Below are 14,023 nucleotides of genomic sequence, written 5' to 3' on the forward strand. Positions count from 1 at the left end.
AAAAGAAGATGAAAGCAAAGATGCTGTTACAGAGGATGAAACAGTTTGCTTTGGGTGAAGATGAAGGTTTGAGCAGATTCTTCCAGTTCGGTGAGGAGAATATCTAAACAGCTGTCTAGATAGAGGATGTCTGGAAACTATTATTGAGGAATATAGGGAAATATCTGAGAAATAGTAACAACAATAATCTTTGTAGGTATCAATTTTTAGTTCTCAAGGTACTTCCACTATTTCACTTACTTTCACCACAACGAGTTAGGTATTTTTATTATGTCTGTTTTACAAATAAGATGAGGGATCTGTGATTCAGATTACGTGATTTGCCTAAGATAGGATGGTGTCCCTCTCTTTCTGTCTCCCTCTCTCTCTCTCTCTCTCTCTCTCTCTCTCTCACACACACACACACACACACACACGCACACACGCACACACACACACACACAGAGCAAGTAACTGGTACCACCAAACTCGACACTCCATCTCCAAATGTTTTAATTATGTTTGCCAACATCCCCCTAAATACTTAACCAAAACCCATTAATTCCTCCCTTTTCCTCACCCTCCCTATATATAATCAATTAGAAAAATCCTTAAATGAGACTCGCAACATTCTGCAGAGCGGTCACTTTTTATGCCCTCCAGTCATCTGCCTCTGCCACCGTAGGCTTGTGATGTACTACTTCTTCTGGGACACTCTCCCCTTACACTTCTTCACCCCGCCTTCTCCACACAAACACCCATCCTTCCACTCAATTCCCACTCATGACCTCCATGTGCAACTTCAGTGTTACATGCTTTCATAAAACCATGAACTTATTCTCCATAGCATTTATCAGTGTTGAACTTTAATAGGGTTTTTTTTTTTGCATGTGATGATTAATATTTGCTCTACCACTAGACTATAAGCTCCATACATACAGGGTCCACACATGTTCCTTTCTTTTTCTTTTTCTTCTCTCATTCTTATTTACTCATTAATTGATTGCTGTGTTCCCAGTACCCAGCACAGCACAGCGCCTGTGTTGTAGGTACACAAGTTCAATAAACACTCCTGAATGGGAATGAACTCCTCCATGGAATTTGCATTTTAGGGGCAGCAGATCACACAGAGCTTGGAGGCAATGGTAAGGAATTTGGAATTTTAGCTGGTGCAACAGGAAGCTACTGAAGGACTCTGGGAGTGAAGAGGGTGTGGTCTAATTTTAAATTTTTAAAAATTTACTCCTTCCATTGCATAAAGACAGGATACAGGAAAGAGGGGGAAGGAAGGGATACCTGCTCAAAGCAACGGCAATGGTTCAGAAGAGAAATCACCACAGCCTGGCTGGGGCAAATGTGAAAACAGCAGAGCTAGAAAGATGCAATTAGCCTGGGCACACATTGGGCAATAAAATGGACAGGCCTTGACAAATACTGGGTTGTCTATTGAAAAGAAGCAAGAAGAAAACAGTGAAACTTAGTTTGAAGTTTGAGATACTCAAAAAAACAACTAAATAGGGTAATTTCAAATAAAGGAGAAAAGACGTCTGAGCTCTTATGACAGAGTCATCAAAAGAAAGATTCTACCAAATGGAAATTTAAAATAATAACATATAGATAAACAACAAATGTACAGCACAAGGAACTACATTCAACATCTTGTAATAACCTATAATGAAAAAGAATATGAAAAAGAATAGGTATGTATGTATAACTGAATCACTATGTTGTACACCAGAAACCAACATAAATTATAAATCAACTGTACTTCAATTAAAAAAAATAAAAATATAGATGACCCTCTAGAAATTCAATATAAAAAAAAGTTTAAAAAGATTAAAATCATAGTCGTTTCCTACAAAAGTGATGCTACTCATACAGTTTTTAAAAAATTCTAACACTTTAATATTCAAGAATCTATCTTTGGATTTTGAATCTGGCTAAACGCTAGACACCTAAAATCACACAACTTTGTTATAATCTACGATGCTAACCCTAACCCTTCATGATTCTTTTCAAAGTTTTCCTATTTATCTTCCCTCAGGACTCCAAAATATGGTTGAAAGTCACTGAAGTCTTGAAACCAATGGAAATGCCGTTAAACAAACCTTAGCGCCATATCCAAGTTGGTAAATCCTCAGAAAACTATCATCACCAAGTGCTGGATAATCATTTCCTAAGTCAATTTTGTGCTGCAAATTTGCTCACAATTATAATTAATGGTTCACTTAATCAAAGTTGGATTAAAAATATTAAAATTCAAACTGACCAAAGTCATATCCCAGCATACTATGTTAAAATTATATACTAACAACTAACAGACGGCAGAGCAAGAAAAGGAGCTATGTGCTGTAATAACAGTGACAGGGGATAAATGCAGAATTATCCAGAATCAGAAACATTTATATATACAGTGAAGTTAAATTGTTTTCAAGTCAGAATGAGACAATAGATAGTTGAGAAATAAGACAATATAAGCGTTCTTTTTTGGAGGGAGACAATTAGGTTTATTTATCTACTTATCTAATGGTACTGGGGGTCGAACCCAGGACCTCGTGCATGCTAAGCATGTACTCTACCACTGAGCTATATCCTCCCCCCAGATATTCTGCTAAGAAAAAAGCTTTTTCCCTTCTGGAAGCAGACACTTCTGAAGGTCCTATAAAGTAGAAATTATCAAAACACAGCGCAATGTTTTCACACAGGCTTTCCACTTTAAACTGCCAAACAAGTAGAATGTACCTCCTTATTTTCTGTGTGACCCCTGAGGCTACTGGTATGAAAACAATGCCTCCTCACCCAATCATCACAAAACCTCACACCAAAGGAAGATTCTGTGTGACTTGCTAATTAGCAGCAAATTACAGAGGCTTTGTCAGATATCTTTTTTCCTAGTCTGCTAACCAATCCCCAGAACCTTCTCTCTGCTACTTTCTTCATCAACAGAGGATACTGTCTCATAACCAGAAGAATAAGGCGAAGCTCTCACCTCAAAGGTCATGTTACCACAGGATTTGGTCCTGCAGTCTTCTCTCCACAGGCTAACCACCCTTGGCTACCCATGTGCCAGAAAATGTAAAGATGGACAAGTTTCAAACCAGAAAAAGAGATATGGTTTCAAAGCAAATAGGCCTGTTAGAACATTATCTTTCTGTGGCAAATGGTTCTATTAGACTTCTATGGAGGAAAGAATGCCAGAATGTTAAGATTAATAGTAAATTAATAAAAACCACTCCTAAGCATTGTGGAGTAGGATGACCTTAATCAGAACAGGGAATAAAGACTTGTTTGAAAATGTCTACAGGGCTTTAAAACAGAAAAAATTAATGGGAAAAAAAAACTATGTTTTTCTATCACATCTGCTCACATACATAAAGATATTACTATCTAATTTAAAATTTAAATATTTAAAGAGTATTTTTGCCTAGTTTATTTTTAAATCCTTTTATTAAATTCGAAGGTTTTGGTCTGTCTGAAATCACTGCACTTCTGGATTATCATCATGCAACCAATATCAGATTCCACTTAAACTCTAATATACTGAAATCTGTACACTGAAAACAAGTGTAGTATCTCCATTAAATCTCAATTTAAATCTTTGATTTCCAGAGTTTGGTGATTTTTTTCTCACTGCCTATACAAGAATATTGTTTTAATAAAACCAAAGATAAATATTTTAGCATAACTACTAAAGAATCTTTATGATACTGGATATCATAACAATACTATACTTAAGTCTAACCAAACATAACACTAAAAATGCTTTTGTGTGCATGTTATTTTTGCTATATTTTGTCTTAAAGGACGAACACAATATTCTAGGACAACTTAATTTAGTAGCGATGGAAAATCATATACACAATTATGATCTTGCATCCTCTCTGATTCAATTTATTTTTTATTTTTATTTTTTATTTTTTTGGCAAAGGGAGGTAATTAGGTTTGTTTGTTTGTTTGTTTGTTTGTTTATTGGAGGTACTTGGGATTGAACCAGACCTCGTGCATGCTAAGCATGCACTCTACCACTGTGCTATATACCCTCTCCCCTTCTCTGATTCAATTTAGATTAAAAAATTTTTTAAATTCCTCTGAATAAAAAATTATTTTAAAATTACACATTGGATTTATTTTAAATAGGTGTGTTAAAGTTTCTATGTACAAAAATTCAAAAATTATTGAAAATGAGACAACTTATTTTACTTTAAAATGATTGAAATTGAAATTGGAAGTCCTGGATTCAACTCCTCCTTTTTCCACCTATTAGATTTGTGATTTGGGAGAGTTGCTTAACTCCTCTGATCTTGCCTCTGTCACCCATGAAAATGGAGCTGATGCCTGTCCTGTTGTGAAGATTTAAACCAGAAGGCTAGTGCTTACTAACCACATAACCTTAGGCAAGTTTTGCAGTTTACAGGTTCTCAGCATCCTCATAGGTAAAATAATGGTGATTACAAATGTATCTACTTCATAGGACTGTTGTCATAAGTAAATTAGATTATGCGTGGTATATAGTAAGGGCTCAGTAATGAGATCACTATTTACGCCGTTGTCATTATACAGGGAAAATGGAGCAAAAACAGTGTCTTAAAAAGAAAACAGACTTCAGAGCCCTTCCGAGCTGGGTCAGAATGCAAGATTAGTGTTAAGGTCCGAAATGCATTCAGCCCACAGCCCTTAATAGGTACCTGATTAAATACCTACCTGTTATTATGACAACAGGTTCTTAATTTATGTGAGTCAACCATAAAAGGAAGATGGCTCCTTTCAAACTGCCAAATCCCAGTGAGAACTCTTCTCCTTAGAAGAGACGTTCTGCTGAAGCTTTCAAAAGACACAAGCCTGAACTTCATCTCTCTGGACTAAAAGGAAACTTAAACGCAGTAATGTTTAACTTCATTGATTTAGTTCTTTATGAGGCCAGAAAAAAAAAATGTCATGATCTATTAAAAACACTCAAAACCTCTGGGAGCTGGGACGGATGTTGGAATTCTTTCAAACCATGGAAGAAATGATTCAGGATGCAGGGACGTGCTAGGAGGCTTCTAATGAAACTCAGCTCACATTCATCATGTGCTGGATCCTGGAACAGCTTTTGCTTTGTCCCAGATGGTAGTTTAAATACATTTCAAACTATTGTTGGTTTATATAGTACATGACAGAAGATAATTTAAACACAATGTCCCAACTGTATATTTGTTTTGGTTCTAACACTTACTGTGTGTGCAGTAAATGCCCCACTACAAAAATAATAAGAAATGCTTTTCTTGTGCATAAATCATTCCCTGCTTTGTTGCTGTGATTGGAAAGTGTGGATTAAATACATGTGATACTTTTTTTTTTTAAGTTTCTACTGAGGATCTGTGTCCAGTTGAGTTTTTACGATTTAAATTTATGTGGGTTATAAATAAGGCATATTTTACCCCTTATATTTGATTTCTAGACATAACTACTTAAACATAGCTACAGTATCAGGGTCTTTCTTTTAAATGTTAAACATTATAAACTCACAGGCAACAAACAAGACAATCCAAATATGTTAATTTTCAAAATCCTTAAACACACAACATAACTGAAAGATACAAGTCTGGTTTTCAAATTAAAGATTTCATTTTCAATAAAGCTCCACAATAAAACTAAGTGGCTCAGAAACACCGAGAGAGTAAAAGAAGTATTTGTTTTTCCCCTTGGAGAATATACTTTTCACCTGGAAAAATAGCTGATCAAATTAAAGCCACTCAGGGTAACAGAAGTGAGAGGCACAGATGACAGTACTACTGGCTTTGCCCGTTACTGGCTGTGGCAAGTCATTCCATTATCAGGATCCCGCTTTCTTTATGTGCAAAGTGAGGAGCTCATTCTGTAAAGTCCCTTCAACACTGCATGCCTGTGGCTATGTCTTCTGGTGCTTCTATTCCATGGGAATATGGGCTTTGGAGTCACTTCTAATCTGAACTCTGTCACTCACCTAGACAAGTATCTTCACCAAGGCGTTGAGCCTCCCTTTGCCCTACTCTCCTGGCTTTTGTAATTCATGATAATAGTCATGCAGCGTGAGCACACTGTCTATCTGGCCGAGAAAATGACCTAAACGCATCACAGAATTTTACAACATCATTAAAACTGCTGAGGAAGTGGTTATGTTTGGCCCAATGTTTACTGGGATTATATCAGACATACCTCTAGAAGAATAAACATGCATGTGCGCGCACACACACACATACACACTCACAGGCACACAATAACATTTATTAAGCCCATATATAATACTGTTACTCAAGAACTATAAGCAATGGCAGAAATATAGATATATCCTCCGTACGTTTATTTACTTACATGTTTTACTCTTTTGTATGACCTACTTGAAATGCTGAAGAGATAGGAGGCAATCTAACCTAGTTGAAAAAGACAGACCTGGTTTCCAAACACAGGCCTGCCATTTCCCAGTTCTATGGTCTTGACTAGGCACTCAGCTTCCTCAGCACCTCCTCTGACACACAGACACTGGTGTAATGATGGCTGCCACGCTGGGTTACTGAGAAGAACGCAGAGAAAACACGTGAAGCAGCCTGCACAATGCTGGCTCCCCCCGTAGTGATTATCTTGTTGTGGGGCTCAGTCCTCAGTCCCATGCTTAACTCCTCATGGCAGCCTTTAGCAGGTAAGGTTGTCCTGTCTCCGCTGGTAACAGAATATACGTTTTTCTCACTCAACTGCCAAAAAAGGCACGTTCAATCTTTTCATGAACTCACGAAGAGCACTGTGCTCAGCAATGGAGAGTCGAAGAATACGCTTTGAATCCTCTTTGCTGAATGTCATTCTAACTTTTAACAACCAACTAACTAATAGCTAAATACTTACTGTTTGCTTACCATGTGCCAGGAACCAACTGAAGTGGTTTACAAGTTGTTTAATCTTTACAAAGGCCACTTCTCACCACTCGTCTTCTATCACACGGGCCTCTTAACTGGCCTTCATTCTTCTGACCTTGCTCTGCAGAGTCTATTCTCAAAATAGAAGCCAAAGTGTTCTTATTAAACAGTCAGATCATGTTACTGCTTGCCCCAAATCCTCCAATGCTTCATCTCCAAGTCATAACAATGACCAACAAAGACCTACAAACTCTGGGCCCCATTACCTCTCCCACCATCTCCTACTGCTCAGCTGCTCTGCTCCAGCCAGAGTCTCCCTATGTTCCTCAAACATGTCCATCCTGGGGTCCATTCCTGGCTGTTTCCTCTGCCAGGAATGCTCTTCCCCCAAATACTTTCACAGACAGGACCCCTTCCTCCTTCAGGTCTTCACTGAACTGTCATCTTCTCCAAGAGGTCTTCTCTGACATTTCTGTTTAAAATTGCAACCTCCTCCTTTCCCTATTCCTAACCTGGCCATTACATGTTTTTCTTACATCGTTCATTGGCTATCTCCCCACTGCCCTCCATCCAGAATGTAAGCAACTTGGGACGGGAATTTTTGTTTATTTAGCACTGTATTCCCTGTGCCTACAAAGTCCTGGAACACAGTAAGTACTCATAAATTAACTGTTGAATTAATGAACAAACCCTAGAAGATAGATCATTTGTATCCCCCCTTTACAGGGGAAAAAAATGGAGAAGGCACCTGAACTGGCAGTGAAACACAGAGGCAGGACAAACACTCAGACTCTCTAGAAAGCACACATGATCACTACGCTACTCTGCCTCTCAAGGTAAAGTTCGTGGTTTCTTACCATGATGCACATAACCCTCCACAGTCTGGTCTATTTCTCCAGAACCATCTCCCAGCCCTCCAGCCAGAGCTGCTCGTGGTTCCCAGTGCAGGCCACTATGTCTCACCCACTTCTGCCCTTGCTACACCCAGTTCTTCAGCTTAAATGTTCTTGCTTTCTTCCCACTGCTATTGCCCTAGCTTGCCTGTACTCACATCTCAGGATCTAACTAGGAATGTAGGAGAAGGAAAAAATGCCCATCTTCCTGAAGGAGACTCTTGGGGTACTCTCCTTTAGACCACGACAGAACCCTGCACATGCTCCCAGAGATGCCTGTCCCACATTTTATTAAAATAATATATTAATGTTTTCCTTACCCATTAGATAATTAACTAAATGACCAACTAATTAACTAATTAATTAATTATTGTATCCCCCAAATCTAAAATGAGACGTACATAGCACAGGACTTACGGTGAATCAAGTTTGAACTGAATGATGGCTACAGACTAGAAAGCTTATGTATTTAGGGTGTAGAAGGGAAGTCACTGCTACCAACAGTGTCACATACCATTCTTGTTCCTTCAAGGAGAATATCTGCTTATTCATTCATTCATCCAACACATCTATTTGAACCTTTGTGTGAGTTACTGTGTTGGATTCCATGAACACCACAAAGATGAAGGAGCTAAGCCTTCCCCTACCTGAGCCTTGCACCCACTCCGCCCGTGTCCAACTTAGGAGCTAATAATCGCATATGAAATTTAGTGCCACATCAACTTTATATGAGTGATATGAACAAGGAGCTATGAGAACTGTCACACACGAGATCTCATTTCAGGCTGGGGGATAAGAAAGATAACATGAAAGGAGTGATATTTAGTTTGAACTAAAAGAATTGGTTGTATTGTAAAATTTATATTGTGTCTATTAAAGGAAAAGAATATTTCTCCTAAACCAAGTCTTAAAAGATTGAATAAAATGAAATACCCTGTTTTGCATCCAATTATAGGGACTCAAATAACTTAGTGTTTCTAAGCAAAAATTTCACTGTATGCTAGTAAAGTATTCAAAATCTCTAACAGCTGACCCCTGGAATGGGGAAAGGCAGACAGATAGGGAGAACAGAGCCTCATCACAGTCACCAGCTTGGAGGCAGTAGAAAGAAAGGGAACATATAAACACTGGCCTCTCCAGTTTTATAACAGTGGCTGGAAGAGACGGGTCTGGCTCAGTCATCTGCCTCTAACTGGGCTTTTGATGCGACTGTCTCTGTTTAAGTAAATACCTGCAATAATTAAAATGAACAAACTACAGTCAAATCACCATGCAGAACGGCTTCACTGGTTTCAAACAGATGAGGATATAAAAACAAAACAAAAAAATTAGTATATCTAGTTCTACCAAGTAGAAAACTAATCTATGCTGCTAAGAAGAAAAAAATCACTGAGAAATCACTGAAAACCAATATGCTTTCACTAAGCAAGTCCTAGGACCAAACACAGCATAGTTCAGCACAAGCCTGCATCTTACAATAAAATTAAGAATCAAATACAAGCAAACAGACAAAACTGTAGAGCAGGAGTCAGCAAATTAGGGCTTGTGGGCCAAATCCCGCCACTTGTTTTTGTAAAGTTTTATTGAACCACAACTATACTCATTTATTTACATACTGGCTGTGAAGGCTTCTACCCAACGAAGGCAGAGTGAAGTAGTTACAACACAGACTGGTCCACAAAACCTGAAATATTTACTAACTGGCTTTTGCAGAAAAGTCTGCAGACCCCTGCACTAAATTAATAATATAAATCTTTTCTCTGTGATTGGTGTAGTTGATACAGTATTTCCTGACTATAGAAAAATTTTAATTTATAAACTTTTCAAAAGGATTTTTATTTAACAAATATCAATTTATTATCATCACATAGTGATAATGCTGTCATCTGTTCATAAAGATTTAAGATTTTAGTTTTCAAAATCTACAGCTACTTGGGTTTTACTATAAAGTAAACAGTAAATTGATACCTAAGTGTGTGCATTTGTGTGTAGTGTGTATATATTTTCTTAAAAGTTTCAACTTCATTGCAGAACATAGCCACTAAGTTAAAACATTAAAAGCATAACTGCCCATTTGTTACGAACAATTTGTTGCTGAATAAATTCCAAATTCATTCAGTTGTAAAACAATTATTTAATGAAATAAGCTGTAAAAACTGCTATTGATTTTGGTGCATGAGAATACATTGTCTAGACTCCAAAAACCAACTTAATGCACCACAACTCTAGTATTAAATTGAAATCTCAGGCAGTCAGGTATTTTTATCTCTGCCCTATTTCCAAAAGGCTCAGGCCATGGAGTCCTGACAGCCTTCAGTCTAGTCTGCCTAAGTGCACGCTCTCTGACTGTAACAAAACTCCCACAGGGCTGCTAGCGAAATCTTTCTAAAAAAGCAAATCCAATTCTATGACTGCTTAAACCTTTTTAACGGTTCCCCACAGTGCACACAACAAAAGTCAAAACTCTCACCAGGCATCCAAGGCCTTTCAAAATCTGGCCTGTGAGTCACCTGCAAAACCACCATTTTCCACACGTTGTCCTCCCTTCCTGGAATACCCTCCCCTCCCCTTCTCTGCCAGCTGAGCCTAAACATTCTCCTCCAAGAAGTTAACCTGATGCTTCCCCTGTCTTCAACCCAGGCTCTTTTGTATCTCCACAGCTCCTGGTACTCGGAGCTCAATAATGCATAACCCAGTAGACTGCGGACTGTGAGCTTCTCCATGAACATGTCATTATCAGCTTCCTGCTTCTGAATTCCGGCACATCTCCTTATCTAAAGTGCACACTGACAAAAAATTGGTTGCACGAGTCAAGTATCAATGATAACCAGCACAATAAGCCAAGTATACCACAACGGGTAAGCACTTGAATCCTGACGACCATTCCAAATCCCAGCTCCAGCACTGACTTGGCTTTTACATTTTTTTAATTGAAGTATAGTTGATTTACAATGTTCAGCCAAGTTATTCAGACATATACATATATGTTCTTTTTCAGATTCTTTTCCATTGTAAGTTAATTCAAGATCCTGAATATAGTTCCCTATGCTGTACAGTAGGTCCTTGTTGCCACATTATAAAACAGTTCCAGTTTTCTCATACATAAAAAAGATAAAAACAGCATCTACTTTACATGGTTGTATGAAGATTAAATAAAGTAATGCACACGGAATACTCAGCACAATGCCTGAGATGCAGTAAGGCAGGTGTTGTTATTATGTGCACAGCTATTGTCACTTACTTTGTATTAGAACATTGCTTTTTTCACAAATAAAAAAAAATAACCTCAAAAGGGATCCAGGAACCCACCAAAGCTTGATAATCCTAAAAGTCATACTAGTGCACCAAGGGAAAAATCTGCAAATGCAGAACATATACAAAGGGAAAAACTTACCAAAGACAATGGTGGTTAGAATTTTCGTGTGATTAGTATAATAGTATAATATTTAAAAGATAAACATTCATTCATCATGTTTTCCTTAAGAAATTTCTCTCTAAAGGTTTTTAATAATGAATAGTTAAAATATTTAGTTCTTATCAAGATGGTTTAATTCACTCTTATGATTATAATAATTATACATGTTCCAGAACCCTCTTACAGAGCATAAACACAAACACACATGTCCTATTCATGGCCGTGACTCACATAGGTATGCCAGTCTCATTAGAGTCAAAACTGTACAAAATATGAAACACATGGTATGAAAAGTCAAGACCAACTAGAGTCGGCCTTCAGCGAGATGAAGTTTTCTAGAATTTTACAAAAACTTTGTTTTTAATTTTGTAAGCACCAGAAAAATAACTGGTCATACAGAGTAACAGAAGACAAGCAGAGCAGAGTGGTAATGATCTAACTACTGAGCTCAGTAGAAGTTTTAAAAGGCTGTTTTGTGAGAAGGTACTCATTCTGACATGTCCACCAGTTCAAGCTCATCTGAAAATGACAGCAGCCAGTCTAAGAATGCATCACTTCTAACAAACACCGAGTCACAATGCATTTATTTTATACAAATATGTGTGATTAATACCAAGATTAACTATTTTTTGGCCAATAAAAGACACTAGTTCCTGAAGATCAGCTATTTTCAGCCACATATTTGTGCTAATTCTGTTATTCTCATCACATTGACATTTTTAACTCAAGTATAGTTGACTTACAGTAGTGTCAGTTTCAGGTGTACAGCAAAGTGATTCGGTTTTATTCTTTCTTCAGATTATTTTCCATTATAGGTTATTATAAGATATTGAGTATAATTCCCTGTGCTATACAGTAAATCCTGGGTTTATCAATTTTATGTATAGTAGTTTGTATCTGTTAATCCGATACTCTTAATTTATCCCTCTTCTGCTTCCCTTTCCTCTTTGGTAACCATAAGTTTGTTCTCTATGTCTGTGCGTCTGCTTCTGTTTTGTATACAGATTCATTTGTATTATTATTCATTTATAATATATAAGTGATATCATAATATTTGTCTCTGTCTGACTGACTTCACTAGATATAATATTCTCTAGGTCCACCCACATTGCTGCAAATGGCAATATTTCATTTTTTGCGGTGGCTGAGTTATTACATTAACATCTAATAAGAGATGATGAGAGAATAAACTATTACTAGTCATCCCGTAAACTTCTATTCGTAGCACTATAGTGAAGGATAAGCACTTGTTAGCTTTATGTTAAATGTTTAAAGGCACCACTCTAATGGTAAAAATATCACTAGGGCATCGGGTTTGCATTACATATGAAGGAGAGAAAGAAGATCCTTCCATCATCAACAAAGGAATAAGGAGGATTCTAATGTATATACTAATTTTTGTCATATTATGGAAATAGGTTCACGATGATTAGAATTTTTGTTTGCATAATTGCACACATTACTGCGTCCATGGTTTGTTTTCCTTATTTACTCCCTGGGACATCCCACAGGAGTTCTCACCTTAAGTCTGGGGTCTCCAATCTAAAACACTACTTTTCTCATTCTCTAGATGAGATTGTCCAGACTTTGTCTCGTGCCCCCCAACGGACTCATGACAACCTAAGAAGAGTTACACCACATAAAAAGCACTACTGAGAAACCTTATTTATAGCTCCATCACTTCTCTCGCATCTCCTTCAGGGCAGGGATTCTTGTACTTTTCTTTAAATGTCTACTGCAGAGCGTGGTGCCCAGCCCCCAAGAGGCACTCAGTGAATGAAGGTACTCATACATTTATTATGTTGAACCACATGAAATTACCATTTTTGTAAGTCAAAAATGGTCAAACAGTGGTAGTTCCATAAGGTCCAACCTAACATTTCTAGCAAATGACTATAAAGTGCATACTCTGAGGCAGGGACAGTTTTAACATGCATCAACACACTTATCATAACACCTCCTAGGTAGGTAGTTTTATTATTCTGGTATTGTAGACGTGGAAGCTAAGAAAGACACAGTGTGGTAAGTCAATTGCCCAAGGCCAGTATATCTCATAATGGCAATTAATAACCACTATGTTATTGCTTCTGTCACTGATTTTTATAGAACATATAAACTCTGTAAATAGAGGATATTAGTACAAATGTACAATTTTAAAAATTAGAGTTTTTAGTTGTTTCCACTGAAAGGGCCTAAATATAACGACACTCCAGTACCAATGCATGCATCTAGAACTCTGATCTTGGTTTATGAATGCCATTCCCCCATCCCCAAAATGAAGCAAGGTTCCTTACGAAAACCGGCTGATTTCGAGATCTGGTGAAGGGACAGTACAAAGCAAGCCTGGGACATCTTTTTGCTCCAAGAGTGAAGACGGACTTGAAGCTCTAAGTAAAGCATGTCAAGGGGACACAGGAGTTGGCTTGAAGATCTCCCACTTAACAAATTCAGGAAAGTTTGAGAATCAAAAGTAATAATGGCAAAGAATTAAAACACAGTTAATTAAAAATAATCAGTGAGACTACAATAAGAGAAAAAAGGTAGACAAGTCAGAGGAGAAAGCTCTTCTTTACAAAAAATGGCAAATAATACATGTAGAAGAAATAAGAGACCTTGAAGGTCATCATTTTGTGGCCCTAGGCATACTGGTTAATTCAGGCAGTAATTATTAGTGAATACTAAAACCACTGAGTCAAAGGTTGAAAAGGTTCTTCATGTAGCCTGAAGATATTTATCCCACAAACCTGGGAACAGACACCACAACGCTGGGCTGGGCCTCAAACCTTCCTGTGTTTACAGCCTCATGAACTGGCAACAACTACTGTGGACTAGACGTTCAGAGAAACCCTTCCTGGTAAGGCAGATGT

At 37.6% G+C, this 14,023-nt stretch overlaps 1 protein-coding gene across 16 annotated transcripts in view; it reads right to left on the minus strand.

Annotated features, from left to right (window-relative positions):
- The window catches only part of EYA4 (EYA transcriptional coactivator and phosphatase 4), a 281,779-nt gene that overhangs the window by 176,888 nt on the left and 90,868 nt on the right, over positions 1-14,023 (minus strand). Inside the window, exon 4 of one of the 16 annotated variants that reach the window (XM_074368335.1) lies at positions 6,849-6,978. The exons of the other annotated variants lie outside the window; for them this stretch is intronic. Within the exon in view, the coding sequence (XP_074224436.1) occupies positions 6,849-6,851 (3 nt within the window). The 5' untranslated portion in view covers positions 6,852-6,978. The remainder of the gene's footprint in view (positions 1-6,848; positions 6,979-14,023) is intronic. 16 annotated transcript variants of the gene reach the window in all.

The sequence above is a fragment of the Camelus bactrianus genome, chromosome 8 (genome assembly GCF_048773025.1).
Source record: "Camelus bactrianus isolate YW-2024 breed Bactrian camel chromosome 8, ASM4877302v1, whole genome shotgun sequence".
Lineage (NCBI taxonomy): Eukaryota > Metazoa > Chordata > Mammalia > Artiodactyla > Camelidae > Camelus > Camelus bactrianus.